This window comes from Vanessa cardui, chromosome 29 (genome assembly GCF_905220365.1).
Source record: "Vanessa cardui chromosome 29, ilVanCard2.1, whole genome shotgun sequence".
Classification (NCBI taxonomy): Eukaryota; Metazoa; Arthropoda; class Insecta; order Lepidoptera; family Nymphalidae; genus Vanessa; species Vanessa cardui.
Genome location: NC_061151.1, coordinates 808200 through 830076, shown reverse-complemented (window position 1 = coordinate 830076; position 21877 = coordinate 808200). Strand labels below are relative to the sequence as shown.

Sequence of the window (21877 nt, the reverse complement as noted above, 5' to 3'; positions counted from 1 at the left end):
TATATACATACAAGAAAAATAAAAATATATTCAAAATAAATATATTTCATATAAGTACTTAGATTACATATTTTAAATTACATAAGCTTTGTTTGATCAAAACTAACTTGTTTTAGTCGATTCTTCTAATATAATCTATATTAGGAACTAATGGTACATATGTGTTCAATTTAATTGCTTGTAAGAACCTACTTGGATAAAGAATATTATAGTTTTTATTTCATTATAACTTAGAATAGTATTTTTTAAATAGAAAGATTACATATTACTTTTTTTATGGTAAGTAGTCACCACAACCTACAGACATTGATACCGTAAGAAATCTAATCTCCAATGCGCTGCCAACCTTTGGAACTAAGTCATTATGTCTCTTGTGCATTTTACACTGGCTCACTCACCTTTAAAACCGGAACACAACAATACAAAGTATTGCTGCTATGTTGAATATATGATAAATAGGTGGTATCTTTGACGGGCTGTCTTGAAGCCCTACCACTAAGAAACTAGTGTGTCAGGTTAGCACAATCAAACTCACTAACTTTGTTATACAAACTAATAGTCGCCTGCGGTTTCGCTCGCGTTTTAGGAAAAATATAATATGGTAGACAAAAAAGTAGCCTATGTCCTTTCAAGGAGTTCAAGTTTGCTTCAGACAGATAGACAGTTACTTTCACATTTATAATATTAAAATAGATTACTTTCGTTTGTTAAAGTTATTCATTTCGGGATATTTACCATGTTTCTTACTTTTGTTCGGTAGCGGTACCGTAGCGGTCATCACTACTGACTCAGTGGTGACCGGTGTTTACGCAGCAAACGTACGAGAAAGGAGGTAGTCCGATGCGGACACCTCTAACATTATCGACATCTACCCGCAAACTTCAGTCTCGTGAACAAGACATTCGTAGATAATGTCGAAATATCGAGCTCCACCGAACAAAAGTAAAAAAATATGGTAAATATCCCGAAGTGAATAACTTTAATAATAAAAATAACCATGTTAATTTAAAATCTTATACTTTCGTTTGAACTACCGTTACAAAGATATATCTCCACTCTCCTATGACGTCACGCGGAACGTTTATTAAATAATATCAATCCCTAATAATAATAATATTTCGATTCGGACTTGCAACGTCTATTATTATTAATAAACATTCTTAAGCTTAGTTATATTAGTATATACAGATACACCAACAGCTAGATAAAATCTCAGCGCTGGGCAATCCTCGATACGTCCCACACTAAGCTTTATACAATATATAGTATAAATATTAACCAAAATACTACATAATGAATAAAAAAAGCGTATTTGAAATCATGCGACATATAACTTTTGTTTAATATTTAGTTACTGTAAGTTATTTTTAAACATTTGTTAATACATCAACAACAAATATATAACAAGACATAACATATAACATAAATTGAAATTTAAATTAGCTCGATTGTATGTGATAACTGTTCGCGTGGAAAAGAGATAGATACATCACAAGCGGAATGCTCAGGGCGATCGTGCCTCTCTTTCCCTCATACCGCCCTCTCGCTTGTTCACTCAGCACGAGTTATGCATTTCGGGTACAGTCGGTACTCATCGATTTATAAGACGTTATCACACCCAAAAGTATGTATTTCTTTATTGGTTTAAATAAAGCAATACATACATATAAAATTAAGTCGCCTCCCGTCTTTAAACGGTTATTTTAAACTACCCAAATAACTTAATGTGGTTTACATGTAATATATATGTATATGTATACTAGTAGTCACCCGCGTTTTAGGGTGTTGGTTGTCATGCAAAAAAGTAGCCTGTCCTATCCTGAAGTTAAATTTAGCTTCATACCAAACTTCATCAAATTCGTATCAGCGGTTTGGTCGTGAAAGAACGACAGACAGATAGAGTTACTTTCACATTTATAATATAAATGCACAGAAATGCCGAAAATGTTTAGTTTCCTAACCGTATATATATAATATTTGTCTAATTATGTTTGTTCGTCAATCTGAAAGTATTATATAGTACTTATTGCACCCCAGTGAAGTCGGGTCGGGTTGCTAGTGTGCGTTTGTCAGTGTCAGTGTGTCTCACCTGTCCTGTCGCTCGGGAGCGGGCTTGTCCCGTCCGCGGCCGAGGATGATGCGCATGTGCGTGTCGCGGTTGAAGTGCGTGTCGGACACAGTGGGCTGCATGTTGGTCAGACTGGGGGGCTGCGACCCTGGAAATATAATCAAGATATTCGTGTATTATATCGAATTACTTTTTATGTTCCATTTGCTGTATCATTGTAGATGATAAAAAAAGCGTGGAATTAATACCTGTTGACTTCCAGGCAGGATATATTAATTTAAATAATTGTATTAACTAACATGACTGTACTTTTTTTTAAATGTTGAAAAAGAGTAACTACTGAGTTTTTTGTGGGTCTTCTCGGTATAATCTACTTTCCGAACCGGTGGTAGCTTCACTTAATTGTTATATGACGATTCAAAAGTGCTTGAAAAAGCCCACTTGAATAAAGTATATTTTGATTTTGATTTTTGTTTTTGATTTTTGTCGAAACGGTTGGCCCTTGGAGTAGAGCTTCATCAAAAGTATAACACCTCGTATTGCCTTCATTGGTGACAGGAAGGCTGGTTCGTTTTTTGCCCCGAGGATCGGAATTGCGATTCAACGGGGAAATGCTGCTAGCATTCTTGCCACCATTCCACGCGGTCAAGATTTATACAGTAACTAGTTTTATTTCATATTTGTGTAGCGGAGTAGTGTATGATGTTGTAGATGAGGTTTGATTAAAACAAAGTTTCTTCCACTACTAATTTATTTCTCGTAGAAATAATAAACACGAAGATAGGCAGGCACAGCACAGAATAGAAATGAGAAGAAAGAAATATGAAGGTAAGTTTAGATGAAAGAAGGAAGTATGACTTAATACAAAGACTTAAGGTGCAAAATCGTGTAGCAAAATTTAAGCGATAAGCGACGTGCGTTCAGTACGAGATCTAGGATTCGACTGCTTGACGGAAGGCGGCCGAACCGATGCGCATACGTTTCTTTGTTCAAAGTAACGGTAATTTATTTAGAAAAGACATTTCTATTACACGATCGCGCGGCGACTGCCTTCCGACATTACATAAATTATTATATTATATTTTAATTATTTATATGATTTTTAAAGTGTAGATATTTATACTGTGTATAACATGTATATATAATATGTATTTATTATGTAATTTATATAAGTATATAAGTATTATAGTATACATATATAGTATAGTTATATGTACATATGTTATAGTAATATTTGTATTTATGTTACCTTTATTATTTAATGTATGAAAAATATATAAGATATTATATGATTATATGTATAATATTTTATTTATATAAGTTATATAGGTTGTAGGGATCTGGTAAGTGTCGCGTTCGCCACACCACTCCCCTCCAGAGACCGTCCTACGGGCGATAATAATCAGGTATGTGTACTGTTCTGCCCGATCGTGTCCTTTTGTTATTATTTTCCTTATCTTTAATTTTATCATCGTGATTTTTTATTTCAGGTGGAGTAGCAGGAGGAAGAGGTATATCCCTTGGATCGTCGTCGTCGGTAAGCATGTATGCAGGCTTCAGTCTTTCTATTGTTACAGAGGTAGGTTTTCCTCGGACAAGTATTTTGAAGACTTTTTCGTTCCTCGCCAGTACTTCATGTGGGCCAGTATAAGCCAGTTGGAGTGCTCCTCTGTTAGCATCTTCTCTGAGGTACACATGACTAGTCGTTGCAAGATCTTTGAATATGAAGATAGATTTCTTACAGTGCCTGGAAGCTGGTTGCGGTTGAAGGTTCTTCGCAATAATCCGAAGTCGTGCCATAAAATCGGTTATGTCATCAGACTTATTCGTGGATGGTTGAAAAAGTTCTCCAGGTAATCTAAGCGTCTCGCCATATACCATTTCTGCCGAAGATGCTTGAATATCTTCTTTAATTGCATTTCGGATTCCAAGCAACACCAGTGGAAGTGATTCTGTCCAATGTGAGTTTTCATGACAAACAATGGCGGCTTTTAATTGGCGGTGAAATCTCTCAACCATGCCATTACATGCAGGGTGATAAGCAGTAGTTTTCTTGTGTTCAAAACCAACCATTTCAGAGAGGTGCTTGAAAAGGGCAGATTCAAATTGTCGTCCTCTGTCAGTGATTATAGCAGTAGGGCATCCAAAGCGTGCTATCCAGCCGGATATCAAGGCCTTAGCTACTGTCTCTGCTGTTATGTCCATAATAGGAATAGCTTCTGGCCATCTCGTGAATCTATCTACGGCTGTAAGACAGTATTTGTAGCCGTTTGAGATTGGCAGTGGTCCTATTAGATCGATATGGACGGTGGTAAATCTGGCACGTGGAAGTTGAAAATTCCCAGGACTGGTTGAAACGTTCCGAGTAGTCTTCGCTCGCTGACAGGCTTGACATTTCTTTGTCCATTCACGGCAATCTTTCCGTACGCCGGGCCATACGAAACGCTGAGCTACAAGTTTAGCAGTGGCATTGGCGCCAGGATGGCTGAGTGAATGTAAGCTTTGGAATACTCTGTAGCGAAACGGTGATGTGACAAAGGGTCTTAGAGTCTGATTTTTGTCATCGCAGTACAGCTGTATTTGCGTTCCAGGAATGATTGTCTTACGTAGATTGAGAGACGATTCTCCTTCTATCAGTCGTTTCAGCTCAAGATCGTCAGCTTGTGACTGTGCTAGCTCTGTCAAGTCTATTGGCTTTGTCAGTTCTTCAATCCTCGATAATGTATCTGCCACGACATTGTCCTTTCCAGATATATGCCGTATATCAGTAGTAAATTGTCCGATATAGTCGAGGTGGCGAAATTGTCGTGGTGAGCATTTATCCTTTCTTGTTGTAAAGGCGTAACATAAAGGTCTGTGATCCGTGAAAACGGTAAAATGCCTTGCTTCTAGCATGTATCGGAAGTAACGGATTCCCTCGTATATCGCAAGTAGCTCCCTGTCGTACGGAGAGTATTTACTTTGCGAAGGACTTAGTTTCCGTGAAAAGAAACCGAGAGGTTGCCAAGCATCATTTTTGTATTGGTGTATAGCAGCTCCTATTGCTTTGTCTGAAGCATCAGTTACGAGCGCGATCTTTGCATTCAAGTCTGGATGAGCTAAGAGTGTTGCGCTGCATAGACTGTTTTTGCATTCTTCGAATGCCTTAAAAACTTCACCCGTGATGTCTACTGGATGTGAGCCTTTGACCTTATCAGTGAGAAGAGAGTGTAGAGGTGCTTGAATTTCCGCGGCACCTGGGATGAATTTGCGGTAAAAATTCAGCATGCCTAAGAATCTTCTTAATTCTCTCACAGTCTTAGGCACAGGAAATTCTTTAATTGCCTCGACTTTGGATTCCAATGGTTTGATGCCATTTGATGAAACGGTATATCCCAAGAAAGACACTTCAGAAACTCCAAAGACGCATTTAGACGCATTTATTACCATCCCATACTCCCGAAGCTTATGAAACAGACTTCGTAAGTGATGTTGATGTGTTTCTTCATCAGGGGAAAATATGAGGAAATCGTCTAGGTATGCGTAGACAAAGTCTAAGCCTCTGGTCATTTCGTCAACAAAACGCTGGAAGGTCTGGCCGGCGTTTCTGAGTCCAAAGGTCATATATGGGAACTCATAAAGACCAAACGGTGTTGTGATGGCCGTCTTTGCAATGTCCTCAGAAAATACTGGAATCTGGTTAAATGCTTTCACGAGGTCGATTTTGGAGAAAACACGACAACCCGATATGTTATGCGTGAAATCGTGAATATTCCGAATCGGATAGCGGTCAGGAATTGTTCTTGCATTAAGCATCCGATAATCACCGCATGGACGCCATCCACTTTCCTTCTTCGGGGCTAGATGCAAAGGTGATGCCCATGGACTCTCTGATGGTCGAGCTGTTCCATTTTTAATCATAGCTGCGAACTCTTCCTTGGCTATGAGCAATTTATCTGGAGCCAAGCGACGTGGCGAGCAAGATACTGGAGGTCCGGGTGTAGTCCTGATATGATGGACCGTGTTATGGTTAACAACCTTCTCGTTTCCTGCAGGACGTGTGATCTCCGGAAATTGACGTAGCAGTATATGGTAGTTTGAATCACCGAGCAATGTCTTCACTGAAGAAATCGTGCTGGATGATGATACTGATTCTGCTGAAGTCGTCAGGGTTGTGGTGCTATCGATGAGACGCTGGTTACGGCAGTCGACTATAAGACCATAATATGACAAGAAGTCGACGCCAATTATAGCCTTAGTGACATCTGCCACTATAAATCGCCATGTGTAGTCTCGACGCAGGCCAAGATTCAGCTCGAGGTGAGCAAAACCATATGTTGAAATAGAAGTCCCATTCGCGGCATAGAGTTGGTAATTGGTCGGAGATCTTCTTTCACGTAGTGCTGTGCGAGGGAAGACGCAGAGATCGCTACCTGTATCAACGAGAAACTGCATCTTCGATTTTCGATCCGTTACGAAAAGGCGACCAGATACGTTATGGCTATCGGATGTCGCCATTACCGATTGCCTTGGTAGTTTTCCGACTTAAAATCGCATGGCTTCACACATTTATTGGCATTCTTTCCGTGTTTATTGTGATACCAACATAATGGAAATTTTCTGTAGTTGGACTGTGATCTCATTTGTACTGTCGGGCTACGTCGTCTTCTTGATCTCGATCTTGGTCTGTGACTGCGAGCAGACAGAGCTTTTACTTGCTTTGTGAGCTCATCTATTTGTTTCGCCATTGAATCAATGGTTGACTGGGGAGCAGATGTTGAAGCGACTTGAGGTGTGCACGGTACCAATTCATGTAAGCTGTCGGCTAAGTCAGCCAAAGCTTGAAGGTCATAAGTTTTCTGAGCCACAATAATTGGTTGAAGAGCAGTAGGCAGACGACTTATCCAAATAGTTTTAATAAAATCGTCTGGAACTGATGGACCTGCTAATCTTTGCAGGTGTCGGAGAAACTGAGATGGTCTCCGATCTCCTAACTCTTCGTGAACAAGTAATTGTTTTACCTCTTTCTCGCGCGAGGCTGACAGACGCTTGATTAATTCAGTTTTAAGTCGTTCGTACTTCCCTGTCTTTGGTGGTGAAATAATTATATCCTTCACTTCTGCTGCGTAACGGTGTTCTAATGTCGAAGTAACGTAATAAAATTTTGTATCGTCGTCAGTGATTCTCGACAACACAAAATTGCCTTCCAGTTGTGAAAACCAAACTGCAGGTTCTTCTGCCCAGAACGGTGGTGGTCGCACTCCGACTCGAAATATGTCGGTCGTGTCGTGAGGTGTAAATGGTCGTCGTGACTCGGCATTTAAGTTCGAGTTACCTTCATTTTGTGGTTCCATTTTATTCCACCAAATAATCTAGTGTTCCTTACTTGAGTTGGTTAATTAATCCTCTTCGTTTTCAGCTTCTTTGTTTTCAGCGGGGTCACCAATGTAGCGGAGTAGTGTATGATGTTGTAGATGAGGTTTGATTAAAACAAAGTTTCTTCCACTACTAATTTATTTCTCGTAGAAATAATAAACACGAAGATAGGCAGGCACAGCACAGAATAGAAATGAGAAGAAAGAAATATGAAGGTAAGTTTAGATGAAAGAAGGAAGTATGACTTAATACAAAGACTTAAGGTGCAAAATCGTGTAGCAAAATTTAAGCGATAAGCGACGTGCGTTCAGTACGAGATCTAGGATTCGACTGCTTGACGGAAGGCGGCCGAACCGATGCGCATACGTTTCTTTGTTCAAAGTAACGGTAATTTATTTAGAAAAGACATTTCTATTACACGATCGCGCGGCGACTGCCTTCCGACATTACATAAATTATTATATTATATTTTAATTATTTATATGATTTTTAAAGTGTAGATATTTATACTGTGTATAACATGTATATATAATATGTATTTATTATGTAATTTATATAAGTATATAAGTATTATAGTATACATATATAGTATAGTTATATGTACATATGTTATAGTAATATTTGTATTTATGTTACCTTTATTATTTAATGTATGAAAAATATATAAGATATTATATGATTATATGTATAATATTTTATTTATATAAGTTATATAGGTTGTAGGGATCTGGTAAGTGTCGCGTTCGCCACATTTGTATATATTTAAGCATTTAATGTTATTAATTCTTATGTTTATGAAAAAAAAAAGATATTAGTGACTTTAACGGTCACGCGTGTTTAAACAGAGGAGTGTAAATGACCTACATTGACATCAGCAAGTTCTGTAATAACGCATTATGTAACAACTATAAATATGCATCGCATCAAAATAAATATATCCATTATTCACGCATTATTAAGAGGCGAGATGGCCTAGTGGCAAGAGGCGAGATGGCCTAGTGGCAAGAGGCGAGATGGCCCAGTGGCAAGAGGCTAGAGGCGAGATGGCCGAGTGACAAGAGGCGAGATGTCCCAGTGGCAAGAGACTAGATGGTCTATTGGCAAGAGGCGAGATGGCCCAGTGGCAAGAGGCAAGATGGCCCATGGCAAGAGGCGAGATGGCCGAGTGACGAGAGGCGAGATGGCCCAGTGGTGGAATGCGTGCATCTTAACCAATGATTGCGGGCAAGCATAACTGAATATTCATGTGCTTAATTTGTGTTAATAATTCATCTCGTGGTCGGCAGTGAAGAAATACATCGTGAGGAAAACTGCATGTGTCAGTTTCTTAGAAATTCGGCCACATGTGTACTCCACTATCAAACCATCGCATTGGAACATCGTGGTGGAATATGTTCCAAACCTTCTCAAAAGGAGAGAAGGAGCAGTGGGAAATTTAGAGGCTATTGTTGTTGTTGTTGTTATTATTCACACAAATCTCAACTTTTACTTATCTCCACAAATTACGTTGGGTGCAACCGGAGGATCCAAAGAAAATGCAAATTAAATTTAAAATTAATATATTGACTATGACTAAATTTAATTAATGCCAATTGGTCGATGTTTGTACCAAGAGAGTGGCGCTTCCACATTTTAGGCTTCGAAGGAAATTTAACAATGTTAAATGACGAAAACAACAAATGTTACACACATCACAACAAGTCTTGTCAACACAGGAATGTCAGGGATAGCCCGTTTGCACCTACCGGGTAAGGGCGAAGGACTCCTCGGCTCGCTAGGGCTCCTGGGAGGGGACGCGTACAGCGGGCTGGCCGTCCCGTGCCTCTGTTCGCGTCGCCTGTCCCTCTCGCACGCGTAGCCTCTGAGCTCGACGTCTCGCTCGTTCGCTACGTAACTTCTGTAAATTTAAATAATGGATTATGTACTACGTGGATATATAAAAGTATAATAATTTAGATTGAAATGTAATATTTTTTAATCAATAAAAATTCCCATTCATATTCAAGGTCACAGTAATGGATTTTATATTTTTTTTAAATGGTATACACACAAAGAAGTTACATAAAGATATTAAAAGACGACTTTTAAGTATTCCTTACAGCTATACTTGAAATTGAGCCAAGATGGTCCAGTGGTTAGAATGCGTGCATCTTAACTGATGATTGCGGGTTCAAACCCAGGCAAGCACCGCTGATTCATGTGCTTAATTTGTCTTTATAATTCATCTCGTGCTCAGCGGTGAAGGAAAACATCGTAAGGAAACCTGCATGTGACAAATTTCATAGAAATTCTGCCACATGTGTATTCCACCAACCCGCATTGGAACAGCGTGGTGGAATATGTTCCAAACTTTCTCCTCAAAGAGAAGGCCGAGAAGAGAGGAGGCCTTTAGCCCAGCAGTGGGAATTTACAGGCTGTTGTTGTTGTTGATACTTGAAATTACACAGCAAACTCAGTTTTTAAATCGGAACTCAGAAGTTGTTGATGGAATAACTAATAATAAAATAGATTTTAATTTGACAATCAATAACAAAGTGTAATGCCTCTACGTTGAATAAAGTAATTTGAGTTCGAATTTTAAAAAGTGGGTCTGGTTCCAGGTCGAGGGCGGTACCTGAGGCGACAGTCTCGCTCGAGCGCGCAGTCCTCGGGGATGGGCAGCTCGCAGTCGGCGCGCCGCCCGCGCCCGCAGCGCGCCACCTGCTGAGCGAACGACAGCGCCGGCGACCGCGCCGCCTGCGGGGACGGGGGGTCACGTGTGACGTCACGCACTGCGCACGCACGAGCGCACGCCGTGCGTGACGTCACACGTGCCATTACGACTTATTACGACCGCGCCGCCTGCGGGGACGGGGGGGTCACGTGTGACGTCACGCACTGCGCACGCACGAGCGCACGCCGTGCGTGACGTCACACGTGCCATTACGCCTTACTGACTAACATCGTTACTTCTTTATATATATTACATATAGGCTATTAAGTATTAGTTGTAAGATAAGAGAAAAATGGACCATCTGATTGTAAATGGTCATCAACTAACATCGCCAATCCGTCACCAATATTGGAAATTAGATGCCATGCCTCTTTTCCTTTAATTTTATTTGGTTACACAATCCTTCAAAGCGGAAAACAACGATAGCGAGTAATGCTGATTGGCGGTAGAATATCTGATGAGTGTATCTTATAATCGGTTGTGGGGTAACCGAGGGTTTTGTATTTTAACAAAACTCTGCCCAATTCTGCAGCAACAACAGTTTTTCTTTGGTGCCTAAGCCGTATTTATATTTTATTCTTACTCATTGATGTATAAAATCATTATAAGGAAACCTATTTCTAAAACACGTGTATGACAACTCGCATTACAACAAAACGGTGTTACAAACTCAAAAAAAACAATTTCTATGGAGGACAGGATTTTGCCCTACGGTGGGAGAACACCTAAAGGTAATTTGTTAAATTTATTCTAAATAGAGTTTCACAAACCCAGGCAAGCGAAACTGAATATTCATGCGCTTAATTTGTGTTTATAATTCACCTCGTAATCGATGAAGGAAAACATCGTGAGGATACCTGCATATGTCTAATTTCATGAAAATTCTGCCACATGTGTATTCCACAGCATTGGATCAGCGTGGTGAAATTCAAACCTTCTCAAAGGGAGAGGAGGCCTTAGTCCAGCAGTGGGAAATTTACAGGCTGTTTAGTTTCACAAACAATTACTTTATCATGCGTCGTTTCTTCCGTCTGTTCGTGGGAGCGATTGGATCCACCCGTCATGTTGGAGGACGACTTGGTCGAATTCGAACTGTGGACGCTCCGGCGTTTGTAATCTGGTGAGCCTGTGGAAAAAAATGTATTTATTTACGAGTTTCTGACTGTAGTCTGTGATTAAAAGGAGGAGGAAGGGTCTTACGTAAGGTTTTGTGTTTCTATGTTTTTTTTTCTGTACTCAATTGAGTAATTAAGATGCAAAATTGTAAAAACCAACATATCAGCTCATTTTCGCGATTATAATATTAGATACTAGCGAACCAGCTTTGGACGTGAGCAATACTGATACTAAATATACTACAGAATTTTTCTTGTTTTTGTACTATATTTTCCATATTTTATTTTCAAAAACCCGACTCTCCATATTCCTCTCGAATCACTCTATCTATTATAAAAACAGCACCAAAATCCGTTGTGTTATTTCAAAGATCTAAGCATACATAAGGACAGATAGCGGTAAGCGACTTTGTGTTATACTATGTAATGTTAAATTAAGACCGATGTGCAACCGGATAAAAAAAATTAGGCGGAAAAATGTTTAACAAAATATCTAAAACTTTTACTGATGTAGACTGAAATGAAAGATCCTCAGATCGAAGGCTATCGTACCAGTTCTCCCGGGTCGCAGCAGGTCTTCAGCGGGAGGGGGGGCGACGGATGCGACGGGCGCGGCGGGGGCGGAGGGCGCCGACCAACGCTCCAGTAAACGGCAGATGTTCGCGTGACCCGCCCGCCACGCCACCTTCGCTGGGGTTCGGCCTGTAATAACAAATAATATACATACATTATATTTGTTTATGATCAAAATGACGTCATCAATATTGAACAACATCACATACATTGCTCTGGTCCCAATGTTAGCAGCTAAAGCACTTGTGTTATGAAAAATCAGAAACAAACACAAACAGACCCAAGACAACATAGAAAACTAATGATCTTCTATATCGACTCGGCCAGGAATTGAACCGGGACCTCGGAGTGAAGACCTTTGAAAACCGATGTACACACTACTAGACCACAGAGTAAAAATTCCTACATATACACAAGGCTATAAGAGATAGATTGTAATCTAACGAATTTTGTAATCTAACAGTGACATCGATATTGTTGACAGAATAATTTAAATCACAGCTCACCGCAATGGTCAGCTTGGAGAGGGTCGGCTCCGTGCTGTAGCAGCCACAGCACGCACTCCTCGTGGCCCTCCTGCGCTGCTATACCTGGAGATGCACAAGCGTATATTTTAATTCGGGTCGAAATAGTCTATATAATTACAATCAAAATCCAAGCTGAAAGACCATTGACAACTTTTCTCATCAAAGAGAAAGGAGGTCTTAGCCCAGCAGTGGGAAATTTACAGACTGTTGTTGTTGAGTTTTCATGCTAATAATTGATCTTGAATGTTCAATTTTACTATCAAAGTTTGAGCAGATTTATTATTAATATTATTATTAAATATTAATATATATTTTATGATTTATCGAATTCACTTTTAAATGTAAACAACCTTTCCAAAATTAGGGGGGATATGTTAGCATAGTATGACATAAAGAGGCATCTAATATAGCATGTAAAAGTACAATAAAATTACTTTTATTGATAACTTATATTTTGGGCATTGTGCCGTCTGAGTAGCATCTAGATATGAAATATTCTACCGCTAAGCAGTAATACTTATTACTGTTGTCTTTCCATTCAAAAGTATAGTGAGCCAGTGCACAGGTACAAGGACGTAACATTTTAGTTTCTAAGATGGCTGGTATTTGGTTTTTGGGCGGTGATCACTAAGTGGCCCAAAATTCACTCGCCTTACATAAAGTATAATTTGATATACGTATATAGTATGTTAAATTGTATCATAGTGACGTCGTAGGACGTAACATTTTAGTTTCTAAGATGGCTTGTATAAATGTTTTCGGGCGGATATCACTAGATGGCCCACTCATTCACTCAGCCTATATAAAGTATAATTTGATATATATACACGTATATAGTATGTTAAGATGAATCATAGTGACGTCATACCGAGGGGCGTGGCGCCCTGCGTGCAGACGGCTGCGGGCGCGGCGCCGTGCGCGAGCAACGCACGCAGCACGCCCGCGCGGCCGCGCCACGCCGCCGCGTGTAGCGCCGTGCGCGCGCAGCGGTCGCGCCCGTCCACCGCCGCGCCGCCTGCGACCCGACATACAAGAATTAGAGCCATTTGCACCATCAGCAATCACAAGGTCATTTCGAACTTATAATTTTGACGTGACAACGTCTTATAAATTGGTTTGCCGGGTGACACTTCAAGAAACTGCGTTATGCGCTCACAATGAGAGCGAGTGAGAGGCACGCGTCCCTTCCACTCGGGCATGGTTAGCCCGCCTAAGAGCGAGAGAGACAGACAAAATTCAGTGCGAGATTCTTTGTACAAATTAATGTTTTAAATATAATTCTTTGTATAAATAAATGTTTTAAATTGTTACTATTATTTCATCCTTCTTCCTACTATACGAATGAATATTCACATTAAAATTATTTTACCACTCAAAGTCGTTGTCACGTAAAACTTTCGCCCGTATACCGACTTTACAGGCAACAGGTAATTTTTATGTAGAAACTCCAAAACTACCGTCGGCATACGAGTTACAGTAATTTCGTACTTAAATCCTCATGTAACAGATCTGCCGTTTACGATTAATAAAATAAAATCGTGAGAAAATACTTTCATAAATCATTTGATAGGTGTAACTGCTAGTTCGCTCTATAACGACACTCCGAAATGATCTTCAATTCCCTTTCCGACACTTAGATAAGGAGCTATCTCTTACAAACGAGCATCAGTATCAACTCACCGACTTTGATGAGCATGTTGACCATCTCCGTGTGACCCTGCCACGCGGACACGTGGAGCGGAGTTCGGCCCTGAAACAGACGGACGGTTAAGTCCTTCTATATCGCTCTGATACCCTGAGCGAGACAGGGAGAGAGAGAGAGAGAGAGAGACAGGGCAAGTGAGTGGGGCGCACCTCGGTGTCGCCGCTGTGCACGCTGGCGCCGCACGCCAGCAGCTGGCGCGCCATGGCCAGGCGGTTGTCGAGCGCCAGCACGTAGAGCGTGCTGCGCCGGTCGGCGTCCAGCGCGTCCACGTCGGCGCCGCGCGCGTGAAGCGCCGCCACGCACGCGAAGTGCCCTTCCAGCGCCGCCAACCTGCGCACAGTACTCACGTCACAACAACCGAAACTTGTATGTTACTTATTACGTCACTCACGTCACAACCGTCAAACTGCGACGCTACTAATTACGTCTCAACTCAGCCGAGATGGAGTGGTTAGAACGCGTGCATCTTAACGATGATTGCGAGTTCAAACCCAGGCAAGCACCGCTGAATATTCATGTTTAATTTGTGTTTATAATACATCTGCTCGTCGGTAAAGGAAAACATCATGAGGAAACCTTCACGTGTCTATTTTCGTAGAAATTCTACCACATGTGTATTCCACCAACCTGCCTGGTGGAATATGTTCTCAGCCTTCTCCTCAAAAGGGATAGGAGGCCTTAGCTCAGGAGTGGAAAACTGACAGGCTGTTATTGTTATAATATTTATAAAAAAACATTTAATTATCAAAAAAATACCTTAAAGCCGTTTTTCCATCATGGGCTCTTTGGTCTACGGGGGCTCCCCATTGGTCTATGAGGATCTCCACGAGACGCGTATGGCCCTCCTGCGCGGCTAGCATGAGGGGGCCCTTGCCATCATTATCAGCTTCGTCGACCTTCGCCCCAGCTTCCAGTAATGCCTCACAGACTTCCACGTGCCCTATTGATTACATATATCATAATATTAATCAGACAACGAATTAAGAATTACTTTTTTATCGGGGAAATTAGAACTATTCGGGATTAGCCATTTTCAAAATTGTTATCAAACTAAATTTACAAATAAGACAGATGAAACACTTTAAAGTTTAACCCTGTTAAATTACGGACAAGGGATTTTGATATTACATATATAAGAAATAAAGTTTAAATTTGTTTAGATATGTTCAATATACCTTCAAAAGCAGCATAATGCAGGGGAGTCCACCCGGAGTTATCGCGGTGATGTTCGTCTAAGCCACGATCAAGCAACTGCCGCACCACCTCCACATTACCTATAGAAACACGTTTAAACTAAAGTAAGCCTTAATGTAAACGACATAAGGGTTAAGTCTACTTGTCAAGGAGTCTTCTCTCCAAGGAAGGAGGGGTTTTGTTCCTCGTTTGCATATATGGGTGGGTTTCATCTAAATCTTCCAAGTTTCTTCTCGAGATTATCCTTCACTATCAACCATGAAATGAATTGTCTATGGAAAGAAAATAAAATATTTCGTCTAATATGTATAGATGACGGGTCATCTCACCCTGCGCGGCGGCCGTGCTGAGCACGGTGCGACCCTCAGCGTCCATGGAATCCACGCAGGCGCCCCAGAACAGTAGCAGGCGCACCGTGTCCGCGTGGCCGGCCGACGCCGCCGCCCACAGCGCTGTACGCCCCGCACTGTCGCAGGCCTCTAAGTCCGCCTCGGCCTCCAGCAGCAGCTCGCAGATCTCGCTGCGGACAGCACACCGTCAGTCGGACTCGCGGTGCGACCAGATAACCAAGCGCCCCCCCCGGGCCCCTGTACTCACGTGTGGCCCTCGAAGGCGGCGACGAGTAGCGGCGTGGCGCGGTCGCGGTCGGCGCGCGCGGCGTCGGCCCCGCGCTCCAGCAGCAGCGCCGCGCACGCGCCGCCCGCGCCGCACAGCGCAGCCACCGCCAGCGCCGTGCGACCTGCGTTTGACACATGTAGTCAGTGGTAGCAAACTTGAGTTAAGTACACGGACTATATTTAATACGGGAAAACTTTTCCAAATTTCGACTTCCTGAGACTTTATATGAAAAAACCTATGACCTATCCTATACCTATCCTTCTTGGTGGTACGGCTTTGTGCAAGCCCGTCTGGGTAGGTACCACCCACTCATCAGTTATTCTACCGCCAAATAAAAGTACTCAGTATTGTTGTGTTCCGGTTTGAAGAGTGAGTGAGCCAGTGTAACTACAGGCACTAGGGACATAACATCTTAGTTCCCAAGGTCGGTGGAACATTGACGATGTAAGGATAGTTAATATTTCTTACAGCGTCATTGTCTATGGGTGATGGTGACCACTTACCATCAGGTGGCCCATATACTCGTCCGCCAACCTATACCATAAAAAATAAAAAAACTGTGGGTTCCTTGGAAGAGATCGCTATGAAGCGATAAGGTCGACAAAATTGTTAGCCTGTTTTATAAAGGCCAAATCCATGTTGTATTTATTTTAATTTCCCTGTGTGATGTACAATAAAAGCTTAAATAAAAATAAATAATAACCTATGATGATGACACTTACCGTCGTGATCGGCGTGGTCGGGGCTGGCCCCGGCGTCCAGGAGTAGCCGCACGATGTCGGCGTGGCCCATGTAGGCGGCCGCCATGAGTGGCGTGCGGCCCTCAGCGTCGGCCCGCTCGGGCTGCGCCCCGCCAGCCAGGAGACGCGCCACCACCGCCTCGTGACCGGACCATGCCGCAGCCCTACACATGGGATGTATCAGTTAGATAATAATATTATAAACGATTTGTGGCCCTGACGATTTATACTAAGAAGTCATCTGCTCGGGAAATATATATATGTATTTGGTTTTATTACAGTACTTGGTGGTATTACAACCACGATTTATTCAAATGAAAACAATTTTTATTCAAATAACGAGTGACCATATCGTACTTGAAAAAGAAATTCAGTAAAGTGACATGTGCAATCAACGCCATCTATCAGTACTATGTTGTAACAAACACAATGACAAACACCTTGCCAATTCATAATGCTTCTTCTTCATCGGCTACACGATCACTAATAGAGACGTCTATTTTTGAAACCACTGAACAGATTCTCACCGTAAAGCGGTCCGGTTGTCCGCATCCACGCAGTCGACGTCACATCCGTGCTCCAGCAAAACGTCGACGACCTGAAATAGATATCGTAATTTTTAACTAAATATTTCTTAATCGCGCGATCATATCGCGTGACTTGGCATTAGCACTGGCATGCCAAAGTAACCTAGTACCGTCAACAAAAGTTTTGAAAATAGTCGCATAATCAGAATATAACTTTATTTATGTTGAATGTGGTAAGCATTATGGCTGATATTTATTAAGTTTTATTCTTAGAGAATGAATATTAGGCAAAAAGAAGAGTCCTTGAAACATATCTTATATATTATTTCATAATGGCATATGTCGATTGTCCCATCGATTGCTTATCGTTTTATAGTGTATATGTCATTGGGAGGGTTAGGTGCGTACCTCAGTGTGGCCCGCCCAGGCAGCGGCTCGCAGGGGGCTCCAGCCATCACAGTCGGCGGCGGCGGGGGAGGCTCCGGCGCGCAGCAGGGCTGCGGCGCAGGCAGCGCGACCGCTGCGAGCCGCTGCATGCAGCGCCGTGCTGCCCGCCGCGTCCACAGCGCGGCACAGCTCCGGCCGCCGCTGGAGCACATACACATATTAACTTCCCTTGATCACTTTTACAAATTACTAAACAAGGTTACTGGTAAATCGACATAATAGGCTATTTGACAATGCGAAAAATAAATTGTGAATTATTGTAATCACTATATATTATGAGTTTAAAAATGGTTATTTACTAACGAAACTTGAAAATAATACTTAATTTATTCAAAAATCAATAAATAAAAATACATTTTTACAAACATTTGTCACGTGACACAAAACGCTCCTGATTGGCCGGGCTTATGATGAAGTCACTTTCTTGTAAACCTTGCTTTTCTACTATATGTACCACAGATTAAATTACAGCAAAGTGACGTTTCCGCCCCCTTTGCAGGGCCATATTGTCCAAGTAGCGTTTTCGCGCGTTATTTAAATATGGAATTTTTAATATGATATTTTTCGGCAAAAAATAGACTTGAAATAAAAAAATCAACTTCTGCTGGGTTCCTTAACCTCTACTAAATAATATAAAATTGATTTTAAGAACCTGTCAAATAGCCTATTCTTGTTTGTGATAATTTTAACCCCGGTATACATACAATGACATATAAAAGTGAACCATTTTTGAGTTATCACGTTTCTTTAAATTCTAAATAAGTCAAAAATGCAACTTTAAAAATGTATTTAAAATATATATCCATATATTTTCTTCCGATTTATAAAAGTGTTTAAACACTGGATATTTGTCAATATTAAAATAAAAATTATCGATCTAAATAAAAAAACTGCGAGACGGAAAACGATATTATTGTCCTGTAGATTATTTTAAAAACATAACCGCTTTGTCAGCTCTCCAAAAATGTATAACAATTGGGATATTATTTTAAAGCAACCGTAATAAAATTACCAGAAAGAACACTGGGGAAAAATTGAATGAAACTTAAATTCGCTTTCATTTGTAATTAAGACAAATACCTTCAACAAAGCGATTAAGGCCTCTTCATCCCCCCTGCTCGCCAGCTCGTGGACGGTGCTGGGGTCCAGCACCAACGCGTCTTCGTGCTCATCACCGGTTCCATCATTGTTGTCCTCGCTTTCGATCGCTTGGTCTGTTGACAGCTGACGGACGAAACATCAACATCAATTAACAACTTTTACAGACTCGCATATATCAAATCAAATCAATTTTATTCAAGTAAAATTCACTTCAATCAATAATTAAATACTACCACCGTTTCGGAAAGCAGCTTCTAGCGAGAAGAAACGGCAAGAAACTCGCGTAGTCGCTCTTTTCATATAAACAGATTTACAGTGCTGTTATTTACAGTAATTTGTGTCCTATGATGGAACCCGAGCCTAACTCCAGGCGTTTCTTTCTAAAAAGTACTCTTTTAATGAATAACATGATTTATTTATTAATTTATTCTTATTTGATGTTTCCATTCCGTACTGGTTCACATAATGTTGTCTTAGATTTTCACGATTATTACACATTGAAATTAAACTAGTTTTAACGGATTTAAATGGCCAGTCTACCCGTGACCACGGACGCTGTAAAGTGCTCGAAACGATATCGATAAAAATAATTAATATACGCGACTTAAATCCGTTATAACTAGTTTTATTTTAATTTATTCTTAATAATCTTTTTAAATTTTGTATATGGTAAATTGATTATATTTTCCGGTATCTTATAATATATGCGCATAGCATTGCCCAAAAACGTCAATTTTACACGTTTTCCTAAACGGAAGTTATGTTAGTTACCAAATCATTGATGTCTTCTTCCGGTTCAGTGGGAGCGGAGTCCGTTCGGCTGAGCTCCAGAAGCGCCCTCAGCACGCGTCTGTCCCTCGGCCACCTCGTGCTGGAGCCGTTCACGAGTTCCGGCATTATGTTCTCTAGGGTCGAGGGTTCGACTGCAACAAAGATATTACTATCAACTGACAATCAACGACAGCTGAAACCATAAAAGATAAATATGAGACAACATCACATACATAATCTGATCCCAGCGTAAGTAGCTAAAGCACTTGTGTTATGGAAAATCAGAAGTAACGGTACCACAAATACCCAGACGCAAGACAACATAGAAAACTAATGATAATCTAAATCGACTCGGCTGGGAAACGAACCTGGGAGTGGCGTACCCATGAAAGTCGGTGTACATATCACTCGACCACGGAGATCGTCATAAAAGAGGCCGTATAACGGGACGCTTGGTTTAATATTTGTACAATCGCAATGCTTGAAACTTGGAACAGCCCAATCTTAACAGAAAATCGCGGGACCAAACATAGAACTCAACTCTGATATAATTTCTCCAATCCCTAACATTTACAAAATTTGATCCAAGTTTGTTGCATGCACGATCTTTTGAGCAGTTCACTTCAATCTGCATTCATTATTATTTGCAATATAATGTTATTACGTTTACATTCCAATTAAGTTTAATAAAAATAATGAATAAAAAAATGAATCATCGCTACAGGAAATAAAGCTTATTTTTCCGCAAAAAAGACAATTCCTTTGATACTTTAGCTGGAAAAGAATGGACGTGCAAAGCGTGCTTTCCTGTCACTAAATCGTTCACGTGAATTACTCAAATGACGTACTAATGACGTTTTTGTGGTAAAATTATACATACGAATACTAGCGACCCGCCCCAGTTTCGCACGGGTGCAATACTGATCCAAAATATACTACAGACTTTATTTATTTACGACATCACATTAGAAACTTCTAAAATTATCAGCTCTACTATCTTATCCATGTATTATATACAAAAACCTTCCTCTCGAATCACTCTATCCATTAAAAAAAATCGTATCAAAATTCGTTACATAAGGACAGCGTTAAGCGACTTTGTTTTATACTGTGTAATGTTGTATGATATATCTATGTATCGATATATGTTACACAAATGTAGTTTAACCAAATGTCTTTAATTTTAATTGTAATGCTTTTTTCTGTCTACGTGATTTAATTGAACTAAGAAATCTTGCTCGACGGATTAATTTAAAAAGAGTCAGTCAGGTTTTCGAAATGTTCAATTTTTACAATACAATATTAAAATTAAACTTACTTATTGATTAATTAATAATTAGTTAGATAAACATTAATAACAAAGGCATATTATTCAATGCAAGATTACATGGAGGACAAAATAGCGTGGAGCAAATACTTGTTGACTTCCAGGCAGGATATATTAAATACATGTTTAATAATATAATAACTGCCATAATTAGTATTTAATTGACATAACTCTGTAACTCAAATATTGGTAAAGAGTAATTACTGAATTTCTTGTCGATTGGAATTTGCATTCAAAACTGGTTGTAGATTTGATTTTCCCAAAATGACAATTCAAAAGTGCTTGAAAATTGGATAAAGCATATTTTGATTTTTGGAGAAAACAGGAAAAAAGTTACCCCGGTCGATTTTCTTGGTGGAATCTATATTTCGGACCAGTGGTGGGTTTTAATTATTATTTGATATTAGTAGACAAACCAGTAAACGGTCTCCTTGATGGTAAGTGGTCACTACTAACATCATTAACGCCGTATGAACTGTTAACTATTTCCTAAACAGTCAAAGTGACATCAACCTTGGAAACAATATTATGTCCCTCAGTGGCGGATTTACCAGTAGGCTAAGTAGGCTGGAGCCTAGGGCGGCAGATTTAGAGGGGCGACAAATTTAGCTCAAATTTGTTATCTTACAGACATAAAAAAAGAATTACAATTATATGTATACACATTACGCCTGTAATCCGTATACTTGCCAATCGCATAAAATAATCTAGTAACTGGCAGAAATATCACCTAGTTCATAATCATACTAATAACGGGAAAAAGCCGATGTGATGAGGACGATAGAACACAAATCATAAAGTTCCAATTTCAGAATAAATGCTATTAACATGATTGTGAACTAAACTAACGTATTGAATTTCAGAAGTCAGTAGGAGCGGCAAAAATTTAATAGCCTACTAGCCTACTAGCGGCAAATTTGTAAATCCGCCACTGATGTCCCTTATACCTGTAGTTACACTGGCTCACTTACTTCAAACTGGAACACAAAAATACTACTGTTTAGCGGTAGAATATATCATGATAATGATGGTACCTAACCAGAGGACCTTGCACACTACCACCAATTAAAACAATAAACAAAACAATACATACATA

At 40.3% G+C, this 21877-nt stretch overlaps 1 protein-coding gene across 1 annotated transcript in view; it reads right to left on the bottom strand.

The window, feature by feature from the left end:
- LOC124541978 (ankyrin repeat domain-containing protein 50) overlaps positions 1–21877 on the bottom strand; it is an 80779-nt gene that overhangs the window by 5923 nt on the left and 52979 nt on the right. The window contains exons 19-36 of the mRNA XM_047119923.1: positions 19455–19606; positions 18663–18806; positions 17544–17723; positions 17136–17206; positions 16591–16772; positions 15848–15989; positions 15580–15770; positions 15232–15330; positions 14813–14996; positions 14206–14386; positions 14032–14101; positions 13220–13366; positions 12331–12414; positions 11804–11953; positions 11144–11262; positions 10038–10159; positions 9169–9320; positions 2090–2216 (exon numbers count right to left, since the gene is read on the bottom strand). Of these exons, the coding sequence (XP_046975879.1) occupies positions 2090–2216; positions 9169–9320; positions 10038–10159; positions 11144–11262; positions 11804–11953; positions 12331–12414; positions 13220–13366; positions 14032–14101; positions 14206–14386; positions 14813–14996; positions 15232–15330; positions 15580–15770; positions 15848–15989; positions 16591–16772; positions 17136–17206; positions 17544–17723; positions 18663–18806; positions 19455–19606 (2497 nt within the window). The remainder of the gene's footprint in view (positions 1–2089; positions 2217–9168; positions 9321–10037; positions 10160–11143; positions 11263–11803; positions 11954–12330; positions 12415–13219; positions 13367–14031; positions 14102–14205; positions 14387–14812; positions 14997–15231; positions 15331–15579; positions 15771–15847; positions 15990–16590; positions 16773–17135; positions 17207–17543; positions 17724–18662; positions 18807–19454; positions 19607–21877) is intronic.